The following is a 23,108-nucleotide window of genomic DNA, read 5'->3' on the forward strand; positions in this document are numbered from 1 at the left end:
ATCAAACTGCGACACTAAATGAATGTGCATTAACACTATGTATAATATGACAACCCTAGGGTACATAAGGTTGCAGAGAAATAGGAAATGTTAGAATAGGTATAGCATAGCATAGAGTACAGCACAGTGTTTTATCTGTATAGTATAGTATAGTGGATAGTGTACATAGCCTTTATTTATGTAAACCAGCTCCTTTCCCTTCTTGTTTTTTTTAGTTTTTTTTCTTTCCTAGCACCAGTCGAGCCCCCCCTCCCAAATTTCGTTGTTTGGTACCTGTACTATATCAATGACAATAAAGACCATTCATTCATTCATTCATTCATTCATATGTCCAAATAAAGTACTTATGTTTAGTATTTGGTCACCAGTCCTTTGCTATGCAATAACTGCCTGAAGTCTGTGACTCATTGACCTCACCAGACGCTGGGTATCTTCTCTGGTGATGCTCTGCCAGGCCTGTTACTGCAGCCATCTTTAGTTGTTTGTTTGTTTTGACGAGATATTTCGGTACTATTCAGAACACATCCTGCTGCTGCTGTCAGCAGTAGCATCATCAATTAAGATTAGGCAGTTATTGTGGCAGCTATGCCCAGACCATATCACTCATCCCTAAACAATGTTTTACAGATTAGGTGGTCTTGGATGGATCCTTTTTCCTCCAAAATGTCCTCAGGTACATGATAACATTCATCTTATCTGTCCACGAGACCATTTTTCAGACCTCTGCTCTGCTTGTTTAGAAACCTAACATGACCACCCTTTCTGAGGATAACTAGTGGTTTGCACCTTGCAGTGAAGCCAATGTAAATGAGTTTGGCTGTCGACATATTCTGCAGACGGTAGTTCTCTGACGCATTCACGCCTACCTCCTCCTGGAGAGTGTTTGAATAATACCTTCATTCATATATTACATACCCGCAACGTCACCTCTGCTAGAACATACTGTACGTCTGCGTCAATAAAGGATTCAAGGTTAAATCCTGAATATATCTAGCCGCTTCGGAAGCAAAGGACGGATAGAAAAGAGGCAGGCTATCAGGCATAAGAAACTAAATCCACAGGTAAACATCTCACATATGGTAATCTCATAGGTGAGAGTATAGGAGTGTGTCCGGGGGTGAGCACACAATATAGAGTCTTAGCTCTCCCGAAGGCAACCTGCAGGGGTGGAGTGTGTGTGTGTGTGTGTGTGTGTGTGTGTGTGTTTCTGGTGTGTATATGTGTATGTATGTGTATGTATGTGAGTGTGTTAGTGTGTGCGTACGTGCGTGCATGTGTGTGCCTGTGCGGCTCTCCTCGTGCATGTGCATGTGCGTGTGTTTGTGTGTAGGTTTGATCCGCTCTGAGAGGGAGGGTAAACACGCAGGGCTGACCAGAGAGAGAGGGATTAAACGCTGACGCCATCGCTCACGCTGATGTGATCCTCTGCTCAGATACGCTGGTGTGATCCTCTGCTCAGATACGCTGATGTGATCCTCTGCTCAGATACGGAGCTTCAGGGCTGCAGCATCTTAACTGTGGGCATATTCATTATTCATGCCACAAAATGCCAAAGAGGACAGTGGAATCACATGTGGAATGAGGCTCCGCAACACTGTCTCATTCAAGTGGCATGTCTGTCACAGACCTCTCCAAAGGAGAGATATACCCACCACACACACACATACCCACCTCACACACACACATATACCCACACACAAGAGAGAGCAAGAGCAGGTCATTAGTGGGGTCCCAGCAGTTTCTGAAACTGAAAAAAAATGTACACACACACACATACACACACACACACTCACACCAGACAGAGACACAGACACACACACACACATCAGACACATATATACACACGCACACTCACAGACACAGACACAGACACAGACACAGACACACACTCACACACACACACACACACACACACACTCAAAATCTCCCATATTAGGTTTATACACAATAATGACAATCCTACCAAAGTGCTTCCTTCCTTCCGCTTCTTTAACTCTGAAACAGTCCTGCTGGGTCCTCTACTCCAGCTAGTTAGTTTGCCCTTGGCAGAGAGCTTCACGAAGCTGTGCAAGACTGTATTATCAATCTGCAGCTTGTGTTGAAGTGTACCACCGAGGCTCTGTCAAGACGAGCGCTTAGTGTGACAGCCAGACCCGAGGGCCCTGATAACAATGTGGCCGGCTCTGCCTAGCCACCCTCCCGACGCTCCATCTCCAACCACCCCGGCAGCGCCATGTCATCCCAATCTGGGACCTGGGAGACCAGGACTACAGAGGGAGGACGGGGGGGGAGGGAGGGCGGTTTTTCACCAGTCCTTTCTCTTTTATCTTCTGCCTTCACACTGATAAGAGCTCGATTCTGGCAGCGGCAGGATCGGGAGTGGGTCCAAGAGGCAGAGACAGAGAGAGGAGTGAAAGAATTGGGGAGAGAGAGAGAGAGAGAGAGAGAGAGTGGAGAGAGAGTGGAGAGAGAGTGAAAGAGAAACGAATGAGTGTAGAGCGAGCGAGAGAAGGTAAAATTAGCATAGAGATTTCCCCCTCTCCACTGCTTCCTGGGCTCCGACAGCCCCTGTCACCTCCCACTCCCAGGCATCTCACACCTACAGTATAATGTCTGTCTGGGTCTGTTCCAGAGGTGTGCTCCTTCTCAGGCTCTCCCTGTTCAGCATACATAATTCACTCTTCTGGGCGATCAATCACACCCATTACATCATCTGCTGCTGGACCGGGGAGGCTGGCTCGGATGGTTCACTGTTTTTGAAACGTCCATTAATTTTAGATCAGTACATTTTAACATTTCAGCAGTACATGTCCTTGGCCGATCAATGTAGATGTTTTTCTGAAAAGTTCTGACCTTTGTTATTAAGTTATGTCAAGAGGCGAGAGCGGGGTATAAAAGTTGCATTTGGCATCTTGCGCCCTTCAGCATCCAAATGTCCAAATGAAATTCCAACGCTTTCGGTGCAACTATGTCCTCTGAAGGCTGTACAGTACATGGGCATATTTCCGTACAAGTTTCATAAATAATGTTTAAATCAAAGAATATCGTCTATGTTTCTTCCTGTGTATAGTTTCTCAGTTCATCCTTGAAACCCAGTCCGAATTCCTGTCAGAACTCAAACTTTGTCAACCAAGCACAGAAAAGACAAAAAGGCTATACTCCGTAAGGCCATAGACAAAAAGGCTATACTCTGTAAGGCCATAGATGAGAACGCTATACTCTGTGATAGAAATATTATTGATAGAAATGTTTTAGACAGAATAGAAACATCTGTTATTGACAATGTGACCCGGTCTGGTGAAAAGGTCAGATGTCGACAATTCTCAAGTCGCGCAACTGAACCAAAAAGCGTGTTTTCTGTTTCGTTTTTCCTTCCATATTACGAAAGGTTAAGTGTTGAAGAGCCCACTCAATATAACAACCAAACAGATCATTAAATACTTAGAATTTGGATTCACTGTATCTGTATCATCTGCCGTCCCGCTTCGTAGGCTACTGGTTAGTGATACATGGCTCGTAAACAAACCTTTAGGACGTGTTCAAAAGGACGAACTGTGAGATCCTAACGTGATGGTAGTAAACGCGTCTGTTTTGATTCAAAGCGATTATCTCCGGGTTTGAGATGTATAGTGGGGGGCCTTAGGGCATTATAAGGGCTGTTTGGTTCAGATTCTTCCAAAAGCACCAAATTTGGCACAGATGTTGTAGATTTAGATTTAGATTTTGACATTAGCAGACGCTTTTAATCCAAAGCGATTTACAATTACAAATTACAGGGACATTCCCCCTGGAGTAACTGAGGGCTAAGTGCCTTACTCAAGGGCACACTAGTAGTGGTGTGGTTTCAGGCGGGATTTGAACTCACAACCTTCTGATCAAGTCCAACTCACTATCCACTAGACCACCACTACCCATGTTGTCCATACCATACTCTAATGTAGTACCAACATTCAAATAAGCATATATCTTTTTCAACTATTTTCAGATTTCAGTGTACATGTTCAACGTTCACATAATTTGAAATCATTACATCTGCACTATCATAATCGTAAAAATCGACTTTTTCACCATGTTCCAACTGCCAAATTCCCTATTATTATATCTTTGTCCTCAAAATGGAGAACATTCCACAGAGAAGGAATCAAGGTCAGAGAATGCTGGTTCTTTTTGAACACCATACATAATGTGAACAGACTTTCTCATTGAGGAAAGAAGTCTAGATACAGATCCTTTCTCAGTGATGAACAACTGTCAGCTGTGCTGCGCAGAGCCACATCAGGAATTACACCTTCAGTGCACTTGTCCCAGCCCATCAGAGACTCACTCTTCCAACTGAGTACGTTTTTTATGGGTGGGTTGTACCCATAAAACATTTTCAAATGTGGATGTTTGGATGCACCACACCTGTTCATGTTCACTGCACTTGGTACAGATACAGATAGGTTTCAAAATGTCTCTGTTGATGTACATGGTGAATTAAATATAATGATTTTATTATTATTTTCTCGCTCACACACTGTGCACACACACACACACACACACAGACACACACACACACACACACACACACACACACACACACACACACACACACACACAAATGAAACGCTACAATGTAGCGGCAACATTACGACAACGAATGCACACTACAATCATGAAGAGTTCCGCTCTCAATGGAGAATGAATCAGGCAAAACGGGAACGAACTCGGTGGAAAATGTAATGAACTAAGAAAGTGTGTGTGTGTGTGTGTGTGTGTGTGTGTGTGTGTGTGTATGTGTGTTTAGAGTGTGAATGTGCTCTCCCTCACTATGCAGTTAGAATTGTGTTGAATACAGTATGTCTTACCTCCAATACATTGTTAAGGCCTCAACAAAATTCTTACGAATGTAATTATACTTTTTCATGTGATGTTGTCACACAGAACCTCTAGCTGATCTAATGTGATTAAGTGTTCCCACGTACACATACTGACATCTTATTAATTCTCTAACACTTGAAAGGCGACAGAGAGGAGATGGGGGGTCATGTGATGCATGTTACGGGTTAGGGTTATAAATTAAATGAATAAATACCTATGTATCCAGCTTTTAAGAAAACTCACCAAACACTATCAAGAGAGGCAGCAACGTCAAAGAAGAGCATGTGGATTTGGGGGGGATTTTATGGATCACGAGAGAGATTTCAAATAAGGGGAATACCTCATATTATTTTCAGGTTAAAATGAGTGAAGCTGAGAGATGGATGGGCGTGGTGATGGGTAGGGAAACTGAGAGATGGGTAGGGAAGCTAAGAGATGGGTAGGGAGGCTAAGAGATGGGTAGGGAAGCTAAGAGATGGGTAGGGAATCTAAGAGATGGGTAGGGAAGCTGAGAGATGGGTAGGGAAGCTGAGAGATGGGTAGGGAAGCTAAGAGATGGGTAAGGAAACTGAGAGATGGGTAAGGAAACTGAGAGATGGGTAGGGAAGCTAAGAGATGGGTAGGGAAGCTAAGAGATGGGTAGGGAAGCTAAGAGATGGGTAGGGAAGCTGAGAGATGGGTAGGGAAGCTAAGAGATGGGTAAGGAAACTGAGAGATGGGTAAGGAAACTGAGAGATGGGTAGGGAAGCTAAGAGATGGGTAAGGAAACTGAGAGATGGGTAGGGAAGCTAAGAGATGGGTAGGGAAGCTAAGAGATGGGTAGTGAAGCAAAGAGATGGGTAGGGAAGCTAAGAGATGGGTAGGGAAGCTGAGAGATGGGTAGGGAAGCTGAGAGATGGGTAGGGAAGCTGAGAGATGGGTAGGGAAGCTAAGAGATGGGTAAGGAAACTGAGAGATGGGTAGGGAAGCTAAGAGATGGGTAGGGAAGCTAAGAGATGGGTAAGGAAACTGAGAGATGGGTAGGGAAGCTAAGAGATGGGTAGGGAAGCTAAGAGATGGGTAGTGAAGCAAAGAGATGGGTAGGGAAGCTAAGAGATGGGTAGGGAAGCTGAGAGATGGGTAGGGAAGCTGAGAGATGGGTAGGGAAGCTAAGAGATGGGTAAGGAAACTGAGAGATGGGTAGGGAAGCTAAGAGATGGGTAGGGAAGCTAAGAGATGGGTAAGGAAACTGAGAGATGGGTAGGGAAGCTAAGAGATGGGTAAGGAAGCTAAGAGATGGGTAGGGAAGCTAAGAGATGGGTAGGGAAACTGAGAGATGGGTAGGAAAGCTAAGAGATGGGGAGGCGTGGTGATGGGGGGAAACTGTTCAAATGGATGGGGAGATGAGGACCCAATCCCAATTCACCCCTTGGCCCACACATGTCATTTTCTTCATTAATAAAGATTTTAAAATGATGATAACCATTGAATTATCGTAGTTTCATATCATTTCAATGTATTATTGAGACCTTTTCTTCATAACAAGCAGTATGCAGATATCTCTAGATAGCTAGCTAATGTTACAACAATGTTTTAAGGCTGATTTGTGCATGACAGTCCCACATTGTCACATATTTCCATGTCACATTTCCCCCCTTTGATGGCATATGACGCCCGAAATGTAACTAAAGTCCGGCAGCAAAGTTGTTGCGCTTGTTACCACTCCTATAATATCAGTGCAGACTGGCAGGGTAGGAGCAGGATTGTTACCTCTCCTCTAATATCAGACTGGCAGGGTAGGAGCAGGGTTGTTACCTCTCCTCTAATATCAGACTGGCAGGGTAGGAGCAGGGTTGTTACTCCTCTAATATCAGACTGGCAGGGTAGGAGCAGGGTTGTTACCTCTCCTCTAATATCAGACTGGCAGGGTAGGAGCAGGGTTGTTACCTCTCCTCTAATATCAGACTGGCAGGGTAGGAGCAGGGTTGTTACCTCTCCTCTAATATCAGACTGGCAGGGTAGGAGCAGGGTTGTTACTCCTCTAATATCAGACTGGCAGGGTAGGAGCAGGGTTGTTACCTCTCCTCTAATATCAGACTGGCAGGGTAGGAGCAGGGTTGTTACTGTTCCTCTAATATCAGACTGGCAGGGTAGGAGCAGGGTTGTTACCTCTCCTCTAATATCAGACTGGCAGGGTAGGAGCAGGGTTGTTACCTCTCCTCTAATATCAGACTGGCAGGGTAGGAGCAGGGTTGTTACCTCTCCTCTAATATCAGACTGGCAGGGTAGGAGCACGGTTGTTACCACTCCTCTAATATCAGACTGGCAGGGTAGGAGCAGGGTTGTTACTCCTCTAATATCAGACTGGCAGGGTAGGAGCAGGGTTGTTACCACTCCTCTAATATCAGACTGGCAGGGTAGGAGCAGGGTTGTTACCTCTCCTCTAATATCAGACTGGCAGGGTAGGAGCAGGGTTGTTACCTCTCCTCTAATATCAGTCCAGACTGGCAGGGTAGGAGCACGGTTGCTAGCCTACAGAGCGCCGCTATTCTGTCATGAACTGGCCTGGTAATGAAGCGTTTTTATTTTTTATTTGATGACTTGTTTGATCTGATAGCGTGAAACTTGTAAGTTGTGAATGAATCGCGAGTGTGCATGTTTTTCTATGATACTACTGATGACGTATCAGGGTCTTGAAGGGTTGTTCATAGGGGCAGATTTCAACCACTCCCCTTGGTAACTCGAGCCGAAAAGTGAGTGGCACTCCAAAACGAGGGGATAGGGGTAAAAATGAGAAATAGGATTGGGCCGTAGTCTAAAGATACTGTAGAACGAGTGCACAGATTGAAATGTCAGAGGCACTTCCTGTGGTGTCACACACTGCTGGCCATCCTGCCCCTGCTTGAGACCTTCTCCTTCTAGCAAGATGCAGTTTTCTCTCCCTCCCTCTCTCTCTCTCCCTCTCCCTCTCCATCTCTCTCTCTCTCTCTCTCCCTCTCTCTCTCCCCCCCCCTCCCCCCCCCTCTCTCTCTCTCTCTCTCTGACCATTTCTGCCATCCATATTGAGGGTTAAAAAGAAGAATTGCAATACTTAGAAAAAAAGGACAATGTGCTCTCATGACTGATTGGAAGCCTCCTGCTAATAGATCTTCTCCAACTAGAGCACGAAGGAACTGCATAATTCAAAGTGCGAGTTCAAACAGCATTGACTTCAAAACTCTGAGGCCTCATTCTCATTCCTTTTGTCCCACCGTCTCCTGAGGCTCTTTGACACTTTTTTAGGTCAAGATAAGGTAAGGTGAAGATTGTTGAAATTCTGCACGTCAGCCATTATGTGCCAGAAAGCTTGCCACATACCAGATGTTTGTGTAGAAGTGAGGAGAGAAACATAGCAATTAGGGGTCAGAAAGGGGTCAAAGGTTTATTTAACCACTAAATAAGAACTCATTCTTATTTACATTGGCGGCCTGGCAAGGGACAAATGCCTCTTGGGGGGTGGGGGATAGGGGCTAAAAAGAAATCAGGTTACATATTAAAAACAAAAGAACACACACAACAGACAGCGGCAACACATCCAAGCATTTCCAGCCCAGTTAACAGATAGAAACAAACAAACAGACATCTCCAACACCTCCAACACCTCCTCCATGTTGTGCCTCCTAATCTGACACGCCCCCGTGAGCCTCGTTCTGGCGCCCCCTCCCGGCCGGATTGAGTGGGCCGGGTCTCTGGCTCTGTTTGCAGCAGGTGTGGGCTATTACCGTTCAGCCCAGCTGTCCCAATCACCACCTGGACAGCCGCCTACTTAACCCTGCTACAGACAGAGATCCAACGCTTGAACATAACTTTCTGTATGGACCCCTCTGACTTCTCTCATTTGGATTTCTCTCCCTGGCTCGACCCCTGGACTCCCCTCTGGACTACTCTCTCATGGATCACTCTCCCTGACCCGAAAAGGATCTCGGACTTTGCTCACTAGGGTAGTATCGCAACACATAATACAACACCCCTGACCTCATACACGCACACACACATAGTATATTTACACACCCCATAACTATCGCCTGCATCACACCTTTTGTTTGTTTTTCCACTAGTTAGTGTAGGGCCTATTTCTTTGTTTATATTTTCCATAATAAATCATTATATATTCTCCTGGCCTCTGTCTCTGTTTCTCTGGGGTTCCACCACATTTGGCTTTCCAGTTTCAAGGTGTGCATAACAGTATGTTCAAGCCATTATGAGCCAAGGTGGAACTCCAGAGAACAAGGGTGGTTCCCCGGGTATTGGGGTTCTCCCATTAGTCGTAGATTTACGCAGAGAAGTAAATAGCCATGCTATGCAACTTACCAGTCTGCAGGCCGAGCTCCAGAAGGCCTTCCCCACGGTCCAAGGCCAGATAGCCGTACTGGAGAATACCACCCGTGCCACCGTCGGGGTTGTAAATAGTCTCGAGACGAAGATGGACGCCCTGTCCGGGTCTCTCGCCTCCATCCAGCGTTCTCTGGACCTCATCGCCGCTGGCAGCAGACCACCCCCTGACACGAGTTCCATATCTGGGCAGATGACTAATCCCCCGGTCGATCCTGTGAACCCCGTTTCGCTCTATCCTCCTGTCGCTCACTGGGAACCCAGGTTAGTCAGCCCCGCTCCATTCCATGGTGACTTTGACTGTTGTCGGGGTTTTCTGACCCAGTGCGAATTAGTATTTACGCACCAGCCTTCCAAGTACTCCTCCGACGGGGCCAAGGTAGCGTTTATCATGTCTCTACTCGCTGACAAAGCGCTCAAATGGGCCATAGCCGCTGTCGGGAGCAGTTCAAGATACTCCACGGATTACCCCCTGTTTAAAGCGGAGTTCCGGTTCGTGTTCGACCACCCCCAGGACGGGCAGGATGTAACCGGCCGCTTGTTAGCCATCTCCCAGGGTTCCCGCTCTGTAGCCGAGTACATGGTCGAGTTCCGTACTCTAGCCACGGAGACAGGCTGGAATGACGGAGCCCTCCTCAGCCTTTTCCACAAGGGGTTACATGATTCCATCAAGGACCTGTTGGTGCGCGACGATCCCGGCACCCTTAATGAGCTGATTACCCTGGCCCTTAGGATGGATGCACGCCTCCAGGTACGACGCACCGACCGCGTCCAGCGAGCTGTCACGCGCCCCACTACCTATCGCGCCGGAACGACCCCGCCCCCTTCTCTGCCCATGCTGCCTCCTCCTCTCGTGGCTACTTCCGGGGCTGGGGAGCCCATGGAGATCGGACGCTCTCGGCTCTCGCGAGAGGAGCGAGAACGGAGGCTTCTCAACAAGCAGTGCCTGTACTGCGGCAAGGAGGGGCACATCATCCGGGCGTGTCCTGTCCGGCCAAAAGACCCAGCTCACCAGTAGGGGGCATACTGGTGAGCAACACCTCTCTCTCTCAGTCCCAGGTCACCCCCAGTCGCCTATTCCCTGCCACTCTCACCTGGGGGAAGGACACCCTGTCTGTCAGCGCCCTCATCGACTCCGGGGCTGATGGTTGTCTAATCGATGAAAACTTAGTCCACCAGGCGGGCATTCCCCTAGTCCTTCTAGACCGCCCCATCATGCCTAGGGCCATTGATGGCCGTTCCCTAGGAACTATCACCCACACCACTGGGCTTATATCTCTTACGATCTCCGGGAATCATACAGAGGAGATCCGGTTCTTTGTCCTTCAGATCCCCACGTCTCCCCTGGTGCTGGGTAGACCCTGGCTCGAGAGACATGAACCTCACATCTCCTGGGCTTCGGGCCAGATCCTAGGCTGGAGAGGTACGTGTTACGCCTCCTGCCTTCGCTCCGCCCTGTCTCCCTCTAGCGACCCCAAGTCTAAGATCACTCCGCCTGACCTCACCGGGGTTCCTCACATCTACCACGACCTAGCCCAGGTGTTCAGCAAGGACGAGGCACTCTCCCTTCCACCCCATCGCCCGTATGACTGTCCTATAGACCTCCTGCCTGGTGCCACCCTTCCTAAAGGTAGACTTTACAGCCTCTCACTCCCTGAAAAGGAGGCGATGCGTAACTACATTACGGAGTCCATCAACTCTGGTATCATCCAGCCCTCCTCCTCTCCCCTCGCGGCTGGATTCTTCTTCGTATCCAAGAAGGACGGTGGGCTCAGACCTTGCATTGATTTTCGGGCTCTGAATGACATTTCTGTAAAGAACCGTTATCCACTTCCCCTCATTAACTGCATGGAAGATCATAGGGGTGAAAGACCACTCATCCCTGCAGTCTATTTTTGAACAGGCTACTCTCAGACAGGCTAGTAGAATTCTCATGAATCCCTCCCATGTCCTACATGCAGAGTATGAACTGCTGCCCTCTGGGAGGAGGTTCAGAGTCCCTCGCGCTAGATTAAATAGATTTAAAAATTCTTTTATTCCCGTTTCTGTTAAACTTTTAAACTGCACCAGATGAATGTAACTTATCTTGCTTATCATTTTATTTCCACCCTTGTTTTAATCAGGTCTGCCTTCTGTTTGTGTGCTAATATCCTGTATTGTCTGTTGCTCTTTGTTGGCTGCTGTGGGGTGTAAGCCCAATACAAATTTCCCAGTGATGGGACAATAAAGTGACTCTTGACTCTTGACTTGACTCCACCTTCGAACCCCTCACCCATGCCAAGGTATTCACCAAGCTGGACCTACGTAACGCCTACCATCTAGTCCGCATCAGGGAGGGGGACGAGTGGAAGACCGGGTTTAACACCCACCTCGGCCATTTTGAATACCGCGTCATGCCTTTTGGTCTATCTAATGCCCCTGCTATTTTCCAGGCCCTGGTCAACGATGTCCTTCGGGACATGTTAAACATTTTTGTTGTTGTGTACCTTGACGACATTCTTATTTTTTCTCGGCCCGTGGAGGAGCACCACCAGCACGTCCGGCTAGTCCTGCAGAGGCTCCTGGAGAACCGCTTATTCGTGAAGGGGGAGAAGTGCGTTTTCCACACCAGCTCGGTCACCTACCTGGGTAATGTGGTGGAGGACGGACAGATGCGGGCGGACCCTGCCAAGGTCAAGGCCGTCGTGGAGTGGCCTCAGCCCACGGACCGGACACAACTTAGACGCTTCCTGGGGTTCGCGGGATTTGTGAGGCGGTTCATTAAAGGGTTCAGCCAGGTCGCAGCGCCGCTCACTGCGCTTACCTCCACCTCACGGCCTTTCTGCTGGACCGCCGCTGCTGAGACCGCTTTCGGCACACTAAAACACCTGTTCTCCTCCGCGCCAGTGCTGATCCACCCCGACCCCGAGAGACAGTTCATTGTAGAGGTAGATGCTTCGGACACGGGGATCGGGGGGGTCCTCTCTCAACGATCGGGGGAGGACCAGAAGATACACCCTTGCGCCTACTTCTCTCGGCGCTACGAACCCGCGGCCCAAAATTACGACGTGGGCAACAAGGAGCTGCTGGCGGTTCACGAGGCCCTGAGGGAGTGGAGACACTGGCTGGAGGGAGCCAAACTACCGTTCCTGGTGTGGTCTGACCATAGGAACCTCACTTACCTTGGGTCCGCCAAGAGGCTCAACTCTCGACAAGCCCGCTGGGCTCTTTTTTTTAGTCGTTTCGACTTCACCCTTACCTACCGTCCCGGCTCCAAGAACGTCAAAGCTGATGCTCTCTCCCGCCAGTTCCCCAAGGCGGATTCGGGTGTCGCTGAGAGGGGAGATACCATCCTGTCCCCGTCCCGGGTGGTGGGGTTCGTAACCTGGCCCGTCGAGGCTTTGGTGAGACAGGCTCAGCGGGCTGAACCAGACCCTAGGACCGGACCCCCTAACCGTTTGTTTGTGCCTACAGCTGTCCGAGCCAGGGTGTTGGAGTGGGGCCACTCCAGCTGCTTCGCTTGCCACCCCGGCGAGCGGCGGACGGCGGCATTCATCGGGAGGAGGTTCTGGTGGCCCAATCTCAGGGGGGACACCAGGGAGTTTGTGGCCGCCTGTACGGTGTGCGCCCGTAGTAAGGCCTCCCATCGGCCTCCTGCGGGTCTCCTGCAGCCTCTCCCGGTGCCCAGCCGACCGTGGTCGCACATCGCCGTGGACTTTGTTACTGGGCTCCCTGTCTCCCAGGGGTGCGACACCATTCTCACCATCGTGGACCGGTTCTCCAAGGCGGTCCACTTCGTTCCCCTCCCGAAACTGCCCACAGCGGCCGAGACGGCGGACCTCCTAACTCTCCACGTCGTACGCCTCCACGGGATCCCCTCGGATGTGGTTTCTGACCGGGGCCCCCAGTTCGTCTCCAAGGTCTGGCGGGCCTTCTGCAGAGGCATTGGGGCCACCACCAGTCTCACCTCCGGGTACCACCCTCAGTCCAATGGGCAGGCCGAGCGTGCCAACCAGGCTCTGGAAGCCGCTCTCCGATGTGTCTCCGCCCACAATCCCTCATCCTGGGCGAAATACCTGCCGTGGGTGGAGTACTCCCTCAACACTATGGAGAGCGCCGCCACTGGTATGTCCCCATTCGAATGTTCCCTGGGTTACCAACCCCCTCTGTTTCCCCAACAGGAGCTGGAGGTGGCGGTCCCAACCACCAGGGCCCATCTCCGCCGGTGTCGCAACGTGTGGAGGACCGCCAGGGCGGCGTTGCTCCGCGCCACCGAGCGCGCCCGGCGGAGGGTGCCAGCCCCTGACTACCAGCCAGGTCAGAGGGTTTGGCTGTTGGCCCGGGACCTGCCCCTCCAGACCTCCCAAACCTCCACCCGGAAACTCAACCCCCGGTACGTTGGTCCCTATCCCGTGGACCGTATCATCAACCCCACGGCGGTACGTTTGACCCTTCCTCCCTCCCTCAAAATACACCCGGTGTTCCATGTCTCCCAGCTTAAACCTGTGGCCGCCAGCCCTTTGTCTTCCCCCAGCCCGGCTCCGCCGCCGCCCCGTGTCCTGGATGATGGGGACCCGGTATGGACGGTAAACAAACTACTGGAGGTCCGCCGCCGGGGTCGCGGGTTTCAATACCTAGTGGACTGGGTTGGCTACGGGCCCGAGGACCGGACTTGGGTGCCTGCGTCCTATCTCGCCGACCCGTCCTTATTGGAGGATTTCTACCGAGCCAACCCCGGGGCCCTGGGTCCGTCGTCCGGTGCCTCCCCTGAGGAGGGGGGTACTGTTGTGCCTCCTAATCTGACACGCCCCCGTGAGCCTCGTTCTGGCGCCCCCTCCCGGCCGGATTGAGTGGGCCGGGTCTCTGGCTCTGTTTGCAGCAGGTGTGGGCTATTACCGTTCAGCCCAGCTGTCCCAATCACCACCTGGACAGCCGCCTACTTAACCCTGCTACAGACAGAGATCCAACGCTTGAACATAACTTTCTGTATGGACCCCTCTGACTTCTCTCATTTGGATTTCTCTCCCTGGCTCGACCCCTGGACTCCCCTCTGGACTACTCTCTCATGGATCACTCTCCCTGACCCGAAAAGGATCTCGGACTTTGCTCACTAGGGTAGTATCGCAACACATAATACAACACCCCTGACCTCATACACGCACACACACATAGTATATTTACACACCCCATAACTATCGCCTGCATCACACCTTTTGTTTGTTTTTCCACTAGTTAGTGTAGGGCCTATTTCTTTGTTTATATTTTCCATAATAAATCATTATATATTCTCCTGGCCTCTGTCTCTGTTTCTCTGGGGTTCCACCACATTTGGCTTTCCAGTTTCAAGGTGTGCATAACACTCCACTTACATACAGTCACAGCATCAGTTATAAGTTAAAAGGACAGCGTCACACATCCACATAAACCTGCACAACAAATGCACACTAACAGAATTAAAGATTAGCATACATACAGTATGCAAATGTGGACACACAGGAAGTCAACAGGCATGCATGGGACAGACAGTAAGCAGCCAACAGGGAAGGTTTGGAAAAACATTAGAGGGTTGAGAAACAGTTGCATGTGTCCGTGAGAATGTCCATGATAGAGCATGGAGCAATTAGGGGTTCAGTGCCTCACTCAAGGACACTTCGACACATGGCCAGCCAGGGTTTGTACCGCCGAGCTTCCGACCTTGCGATCATTAGACGACCGGCTCTACCAGCAGAGCCACAGCCACCCCACAACTACTGGCCTATCCCACCCATCACTCAATCTTCTGCACCTGCTATTTTTTGTATAACTCTGTTTATATCTCTGTTATATATCTCTGTTATATATCTCTGTTTATATCTCTGTTTATATCTCTGTTTATATCTCTGTTATATATCTCTGTTATATATCTCTGTATTCAGGGGTAGTCTGGGCATTTGTATACATTTTGTGATTTCATGAAAACTATTTTCCATCCCTCTTCTTATTTATTTTTCCCCTTCACTTCAATTTACATCTCCCTCTCACTATTACCCCCCCCCCCCCCCCCTCTCTCTCACACACACTGAAATCCATCTCACTCTCTATCATTCTATATCGTGGATATTGTCAGCTTGGTTTCTTTATTGATGTGGGGGTATAATGGGGTAAAATGTGATTTATGATGAAAATGCCTGAATATGACACTGCCCTAGTAGAATATGACACAAACCCCTCAGAATTGCAGCCCCGACTTGAGCTGGGATTCAAACAAACGGGACGTATTATCCATAAGCTCAATAGCCACCATAATGAATTAAACAATAACTGCGCTGCGTGACTGATGGTGAACATCGACACTTTGTGAATGTGTTGATTGGTTGAGAACACAGGCGGATGCCTTGGAGCCACTCAAGGAAGACATCACTGTACTTGTTCTCTAATCTCGCTGTTGTTTTCTATGGCTATCATTGGAAATGAAATGGCAACAATCTCATTATCCTCTCTTCCTTCATATTAGCACCAGCGACACAATGCAAACAATTAATCATCTCTCCAATGTGTTCCTGTTTCATGTCTTTGTTTTTCGACATTGTTAAATGTCACAGATTAATTTCCATTTAAATTGAACTTTCCCTAGATTCTGGGGAGCTATTCAACTGTGACGCTTGTGTGGACCGTGAGGACTGTGGCTGTAAGGCACTAGTAGGGAGGGTGAAAGCCCTCAGGGACAAGAGTGACTCCCCAATGTCACCCAATCTCGACATGGCATTGGTCAAGGCCGCGAACACAGAGCCAGGAAGACAACAGGACCGGGGCAGACACACAGGAAGTCACTGAGTCCCTAGTAACACACAAGAAGTCACTCCCGAGTAACGCAGGTGTCCTTTGAGAGCTCCGGCATGTGAATAATGCATAGAAACAGTTTAGTTCTTCTACAGAAAAATAGTGACGGTTCAAAGCAGGGTAGGAAGTGGGAACCTTAAGTGGGAAGCTAGCAGTCAGGGAGTTTAGTAGTCAAGTGTTGGATAGTGATAGTGTCAGACATAGAATTGCCTTTCTGGGTGTACATATCTTTACCTCGCAAAAGATGGTAGAAGTGTCAAAGACAATGCTTTGAATATTTTTCATGTATGATAATGTATAAATGTCTCTCGTGATGTGGTTTTAGATCAAAGACTCTACTGAGAAAATGGATGAAGGACTTAATGACAATGAAAAACCTTTCTTAGATAACCCAAAGTTGCAAATAAGCAACGCAATGCACAATTGACAATTAAACACCATATCATACATTATCAAAAGATATACTGCCAGTCATATTCTGAACTATAACAAGCCCTTGATATAAAAAAGTGTTTGCAGTAGCTAAATTGTGGTTTCTTTCCTAAACAAGACACACAAGCGAGGCCAGTCGTTTATTTTTATTTTTTAAAGGCCTTAATAACACACGTTCCCCTTATCGTCAGCATAAGGTCACCAGGATCACTTGACCCCAATTATGTTGACGTAGCCAAGTGGGTCTGTGTCGAATATGAATAGAGGGCTAGAGAGTTGGAGCCCTAATCTGGCGAAGGGGGATTATGCTACAGAGCAATATTCTACCAGGTTCAAGGAATTGCATTAGACCTCAGTTTAGGGGAGATAAAAATCATATTACACAACATGCCGGTGTTGTCGAAAACACCTGCCATGCCTCGTTCTTTGAACCCTGAGGGTTTAAGTCTAAGCCATGTTGCTTTGTAGATGATACTACATTCAATCCCAGTTTGCCCAACTACACAAGGAGTAAGAGTTCCCTCTGAAACTACTTGCACAATCTAATGTGAGCGATGTGCATATCAACTTTCCTTGCTCCTCTTACAGTGAGTCAATGATGAACTGAGATGGTGGGAGGGCCACAACATGTCTTCAACCAATCAGAACGGCTGTGATGGTGCAGTCTGGAACACATGAAACTGTCACTGTACTCAGGAACGCAGGTTCGTTGATAATTCTGGAAACATGGTTGGCATGGTCAAATAAAAGGGCAAAAAACGAAAGTGTGTGTGTAGGTGTGTAGGTGTGTGCGTGTGTGTGTGTGTGTGTGTGTGTGTGTGTGTGTGTGTGTGTGTGTGAGTGTGTGTGCGTGTGTGTGTGTGTGCGTGTGCGTGTGCGTGTGCGTGTGTGTGTGTGTGTGTATGAGAGTGTGCATGTGTGTTTGCATCTGTGACTATGGTTGAGGCTCTATAACAAAGGAAAGTTAATTGGTCTTAGAGTTATTAGATCATAATCCATTAGAATGAGACAGTCAACACAGCAGCCAGGGTGGTAGCAGTGATGAAGAAGTAATTTGATCATGTTTACTGGGGACAGCAGTCAACTACAAATAGAAAAGAGGGGTGGACTGCCTCACAGGCACGCACACGCACGCACACACACACACACACACACACACACACACACACACACACACTGACACCCAGACACACACACACACACACACACACACACACAGACAGACAGACACACACACACTGACACACACACACACACACACACACACACTCACACACACACAAACCACCATCATGAATTTGTTGAAATAATAAAATCAGGGCTAGATGTGTGGCTCAATGACAGTCGTTACCAAGACCCCTGATTACGCAGCAGTGAACATGCATCAAGTTAACTACCCTATTATATCCCCTATTATGATATCAGAAACACTCCAACCTCCAACACCTCGTTAGCCAACATTCATCAACTGATTGTGCTTATTTATAGCCTGAAGCACTGTAGACTGGTACATCACTGTAGACTGGTACATCACTGTAGACTGGTACATCACTGTAGACTGACTGGTACATCACTGTAGACTGGTACATCACTGTAGACTGGTACATCACTGTAGACTGGTACATCACTGTAGACTGGTACATCACTGTAGACTGACTGGTACATCACTGTAGACTGACTGGTACATCACTGTAGACTGGTACATCACTGTAGACTGACTGGTACATCACTGTAGACTGACTGGTACATCACTGTAGACTGACTGGTACATCACTGTAGACTGACTGGTACATCACTGTAGACTGGTACATCACTGTAGACTGGCATATCACTGTAGACTGACTGGTACATCACTGTAGACTGACTGGTACATCACTGTAGACTGGTACATCACTGTAGACTGACTGGTACATCACTGTAGACTGACTGGTACATCACTGTAGACTGACTGGTACATCACTGTAGACTGGTACATCACTGTAGACTGACTGGTACATCACTGTAGACTGACTGGTACATCACTGTAGACTGACTGGTACATCACTGTAGACTGACTGGTACATCACTGTAGACTGGTACATCACTGTAGACTGGTACATCACTGTAGACTGACTGGTACATCACTGTAGACTGACTGGTACATCACTGTAGACTGACTGGTACATCACTGTAGACTGGTACATCACTGTAGACTGACTGGTACATCACTGTAGACTGACTGGTACATCACTGTAGACTGGTATAGACAGGTATATCCCTCTAGGCTGGCATAGACAGGTATATCCCTCTAGGCTGTTATAGACAGGTATATCCCTCTAGGCTGGCATAGACAGGTATATCCCTCTAGACTGGTATATAGACAGGTATATCCCTCTAGGCTGGCATAGACAGGTATATCAGGCTGTATCTGGGTATATGGACGATAGCGAGGCCACTTCCCCATGAACAGAGATCAATAACACAACAGGCAGACGTAGCAGATATACGTACTCTCCCAATCTGAAGTGAGCTTCATTAAGTGGCTGGATGACACAGGAAGTGAGGTGAGTCATATTCGATAAGGGCTCAAAGCTTCTGGGATAATTTCGAGCAGAAAATCAATGAATAAGACTACAAAGATGCAGCTCATATTTCATTCAGGTTCGACTGCTGTAGACTAGTGGAGACAATATTGTACATATTATGATACAGTACTATGATAAGGTTCTATCTCAGTTTAGAATGATAAGGTTCTATCTCCGTTTAGGGCAGTTCAGAGATATTGAGCGTCAAAGTTTGTAACATTCCGTTATGTTTTGTGAGATGGAACCTTTGTATTTTATGAATTACTAACTCAAAAATGTCAACATTTTAAAAAATAACACCACACAGGCATTAATAAACACCTAATGGATCAGATTATGTAAAAAACTCAATTTTGACAAAAATGGAGATAGAACCTTATAATTCTAACGTCAGGAGCTGTCCTTTCAGCACCACGACACTGGCGACCGGACCTTTGCTCTCGCATGGCGGCCGGTCAGTCATGTCATCCGTCAGGGCGAAACATTCAGTAACGGGGGTCCGGGGGGGGGGGGGGGGGGGGGGGCTTTTACATCTCAAATGAATTACATGAAAGGCTTCTAATGTTTCAATCCAACTGTGACGGAGAAGAAAATGCAGACCTAATAGACAGACCTAATATCTGATAATAACAGAACTTAGAGTCATAGAGGTTTATTATAGCGAGTAGAGTGAGTAATTAGTACATCGCATGGGGGGATGAATCAGTGATCACAGCCACAAGAGATATGAAATGATGAGCGTTCGTTTTAGAATTAATATACTCATATATTTATATAATATACAGTAGCACATCTCTTGCACTTGTGTCTGGTAGAAGGTGTTCTACTTACACGAAAACTCCAAACAGCAGGACTCGTATGCCGATCTCCAGCGCCAGGACGCGCATACTTTTCCTCCGGTCCGGAGGTGAAATATTCATATTCATAGAGACTCTTGGAAACAAATCCGTGCGGTGGAAAAAAAAACAGACGATCGGGTCAGCAGATCTTTGGTCACTTTGGTAATCCCCCTATCGACTGGACCTAGTTCAGGGTTCTGACGCCTCGGGAGAAGCAGTTCCCCTTAACTACACATGGTCGTGCGCGTCTGGCGGGACTCGGTGGTCACCTAACAGATAGATTCCTTCCTCTCCTCTCCTCTCCTCTCCTCCCCTCTCCACTGACTGTCCACAGACTTCTTGCCCCCCCAGGACAGGAGGTGTTTTTCTTTATTGCCCCTCTCCTTTATTGCACGTAAGTCTCCTTTGATCGTTCGATCAATTACTCAATTAGGTTAGAGAGCCGCCGGGAGACGCGGGGAGACGCCGGGAGACGCGGGCGATGGCCACATGAGGGCACCTAGGAGACTAGTGTGGTGAGAGATACGAGGGAGAGAGAGAGAGAGAGAGAGAGAGAGAGAGAGAGAGAGAGAGAGAGAGAGAGAGAGAGAGAGAGAGAGAGAGAGAGAGAGAGAGAGAGAGAGAGAGGGAGAGAGAGAGAGAGAGAGAGAGAGAGAGAGAGAGAGAGAGAGAGAAGGAAAAGGAGGGAGAAAGGCACAGATGACGCTGTGTGGATCTCTCTCTCTCTCTCCCTTTCACACTCACACACACGCACACACACACACACACACACACACACACACACACACACACACACACACACACACACACACACACAGACACACACACACACACACACACACACACACACACACACACACACACACACACACACACACACACACACAGACACAGACACAGACACAGACACAGACACAGGTCTACCCGACAGTCATCGACAATGATGGATTATTAATGTCAGTAGTTCTGGCCTTCACCCCTATTCACCCCTGTTGTAGGTATACCAGAATAGAAGTAGTATTAAGAATAAACCAGAATAAAAGTACAATGTTGTACCATAGCATACCACAACTATTACTCTGTACTTCCATACAGTTTAGGTAAACCTAATGCAATAAAGTATTATCCTATTTCCATCTGACAACCCACACTGAAAACATGGGAAATAGCAGGTCTTTGAATTTACAAAAAAAAAGAAATCACTATATGCAACACAATTAATTCATATTCCTTTTGTTAAACATGGTTTAATCAAGTAGACTTCAATCGTTTATGGAAAATGTTGAATGTACTTTATGGAGCTGTTTTAGTGCCAGCAGAAATTGAATTGTATTTGACAGATTGAATTGAATCTGAGCACAAACTGAATTGTATTCGACAGATTGAATTGTATTCAATTCAGTTTTAATTATTTTCATTCAGTTTTCAAATTCAGTTTCTCTAAATACAATTCGGTTTTTCTCAAAATACAATTCAGTTCTTCTCAAAATACAATTCATTTCTCAAAATACAATTCAGTTCTCAAAATACAATTCAGTTCTCTAAATACAATTCAGTTCTCTAAATACAATTCAGTTTTTCTCAAAATACAATTCAGTTCTCTAAATACAATTCAGTTTTACTCAAAATACAATTCAGTTCTCTAAATACAATTCAGTTTTACTCAAAATACAATTCAGTTCTCTAAATACGAGTTCAGTTTTAGAGGCACTCATCCGGGGAGTAGCAGTAATTGTAAGTAGCCAATGGGCGGTCAGTATTATGAGAAACCCAACTGACAGACCGTAAGTAGCCAATGGGCGGTCAGTATTATGAGAAACCCAACTGACAGACCGTAAGTAGCCAATGGGCGGTCAGTATTATGAGAAACCCAACTGACAGACCGTAAGTAGCCAATGGGCGGTCAGTATTATTCGAACTCCCATCCCTCCCATCCGAATGACATTTTTGCCGCCATTCCCGCCAATACTTCAGTTGAGACGATCAGGAGTTGAAGACGCACAAGGTCTGTCACAATATATTAATTACGTTGCACTTTATATCAGTGTATTTAGCATTTCCCTGTTTCTTTTATACACTACTACTACTACTACTTCAAGGACCCCAATTGAAATAAGCCAGTGGCTTTCTTGGGTTTTTATCCTGTTAGTTGACCTTGTATGTAATATGTACTTTCATGTACCTACTTCTGCAAATCTTCTAATAAAGTTTTTCAATCAATCAATCAATAGTAATAATGATAGCTAGATACTTGTCTCGACATGTTTGACTCACAACATTTGTATTCACAATTTTCAAGAATGACTTCCTAACTCCTTTGCTTTGCAGCAATACATCCGACACGAATTGTACATAATTATATCGTACATATATCATGGCTGATATACCTTCGGCAGCACAGAACCCACAGGTAAGTGTATTAATATTAGCATTTTGTATCAGTGTATTTCTTTCCTACTAGCGCTCATGCTGAAATATAGCCTAGTGCTTCTATGTACACCCACATCACTGTAGTGTGAGGTATTATTTGTCTTATTTAATTTGACCTTTAATCTTACTCTCTTATAAGTGTTTGATGGCATGTAACAAATACAACTTGAACTTTAACTGTGTGGAAGTAGGATGATCGAAGCTAACGGTTAATGCTAGCTAGATTAGCTACCCTCTGCCAGCCTGGTCTCACACGGCAGACGTCAGAATTCGACGTTTGTCCATCGCATCCATAGGGTTAGGGTTAGGGTAACCCTAGGGTTAGGGTTAAGGTTAGGGTTAGGGTTAGGGTAACCCTAGGGTTAGGGTTAAGGTTAGGGTTAGGGTTAGGGTAACCCTAGGGTTAGGGTAGTAACCTTAACCCTAACCCTAACCCTAACCCTAAGGTTACCCTAACCCTAACCTTAACCCTAACCCTAAATGTGGCCTAACTAATTAATGCAAGTGCAATTCAAAATGGAATAATCCCGAGAGAAGCCCCGACAGGCGCACATAACAGGCGCACCCCTGCGCTCTCAGAACGAGCTACCCCAATGTCACGTCGGAATTCGACGTTTGGATGCGATGGACAAACGAATTCTGACGTCTGCCGTGTGAGACCAGGCTGCCTCTGCATAGGTTTCAGTTACTTGATCCAGAAAAAACCCTGCTAGTGGCACTGTATTGACATTGTTATTAATTTACACTATGATAAACTAGATAGGTTTAACTAGCTTAACTAACATTAGCTAGGCCATTGAGCATGCAATGTTTGCAGGAAAAGTGCTATACAAAT

At 47.2% G+C, this 23,108-nt stretch overlaps 1 protein-coding gene across 1 annotated transcript in view; it reads right to left on the bottom strand.

Annotated features, from left to right (window-relative positions):
* The window catches only part of plpp4 (phospholipid phosphatase 4), a gene marked incomplete at both ends in the record, with an annotated part of 76,819 nt that extends 56,895 nt beyond the window's left edge, over nucleotides 1–19,924 (bottom strand). Inside the window, one exon of the mRNA XM_080537048.1 lies at nucleotides 19,836–19,924. Coding sequence (XP_080393174.1) covers nucleotides 19,836–19,924 — 89 coding nt within the window. The remainder of the gene's footprint in view (nucleotides 1–19,835) is intronic.
* Nucleotides 19,925–23,108: the final 3,184 nt, after the last annotated feature.

The sequence above is a fragment of the Nansenia antarctica genome (assembly GCF_963989245.1).
Source record: "Nansenia antarctica genome assembly, chromosome: 1".
In the NCBI taxonomy this organism is placed as follows: Eukaryota; Metazoa; Chordata; class Actinopteri; order Argentiniformes; family Microstomatidae; genus Nansenia; species Nansenia antarctica.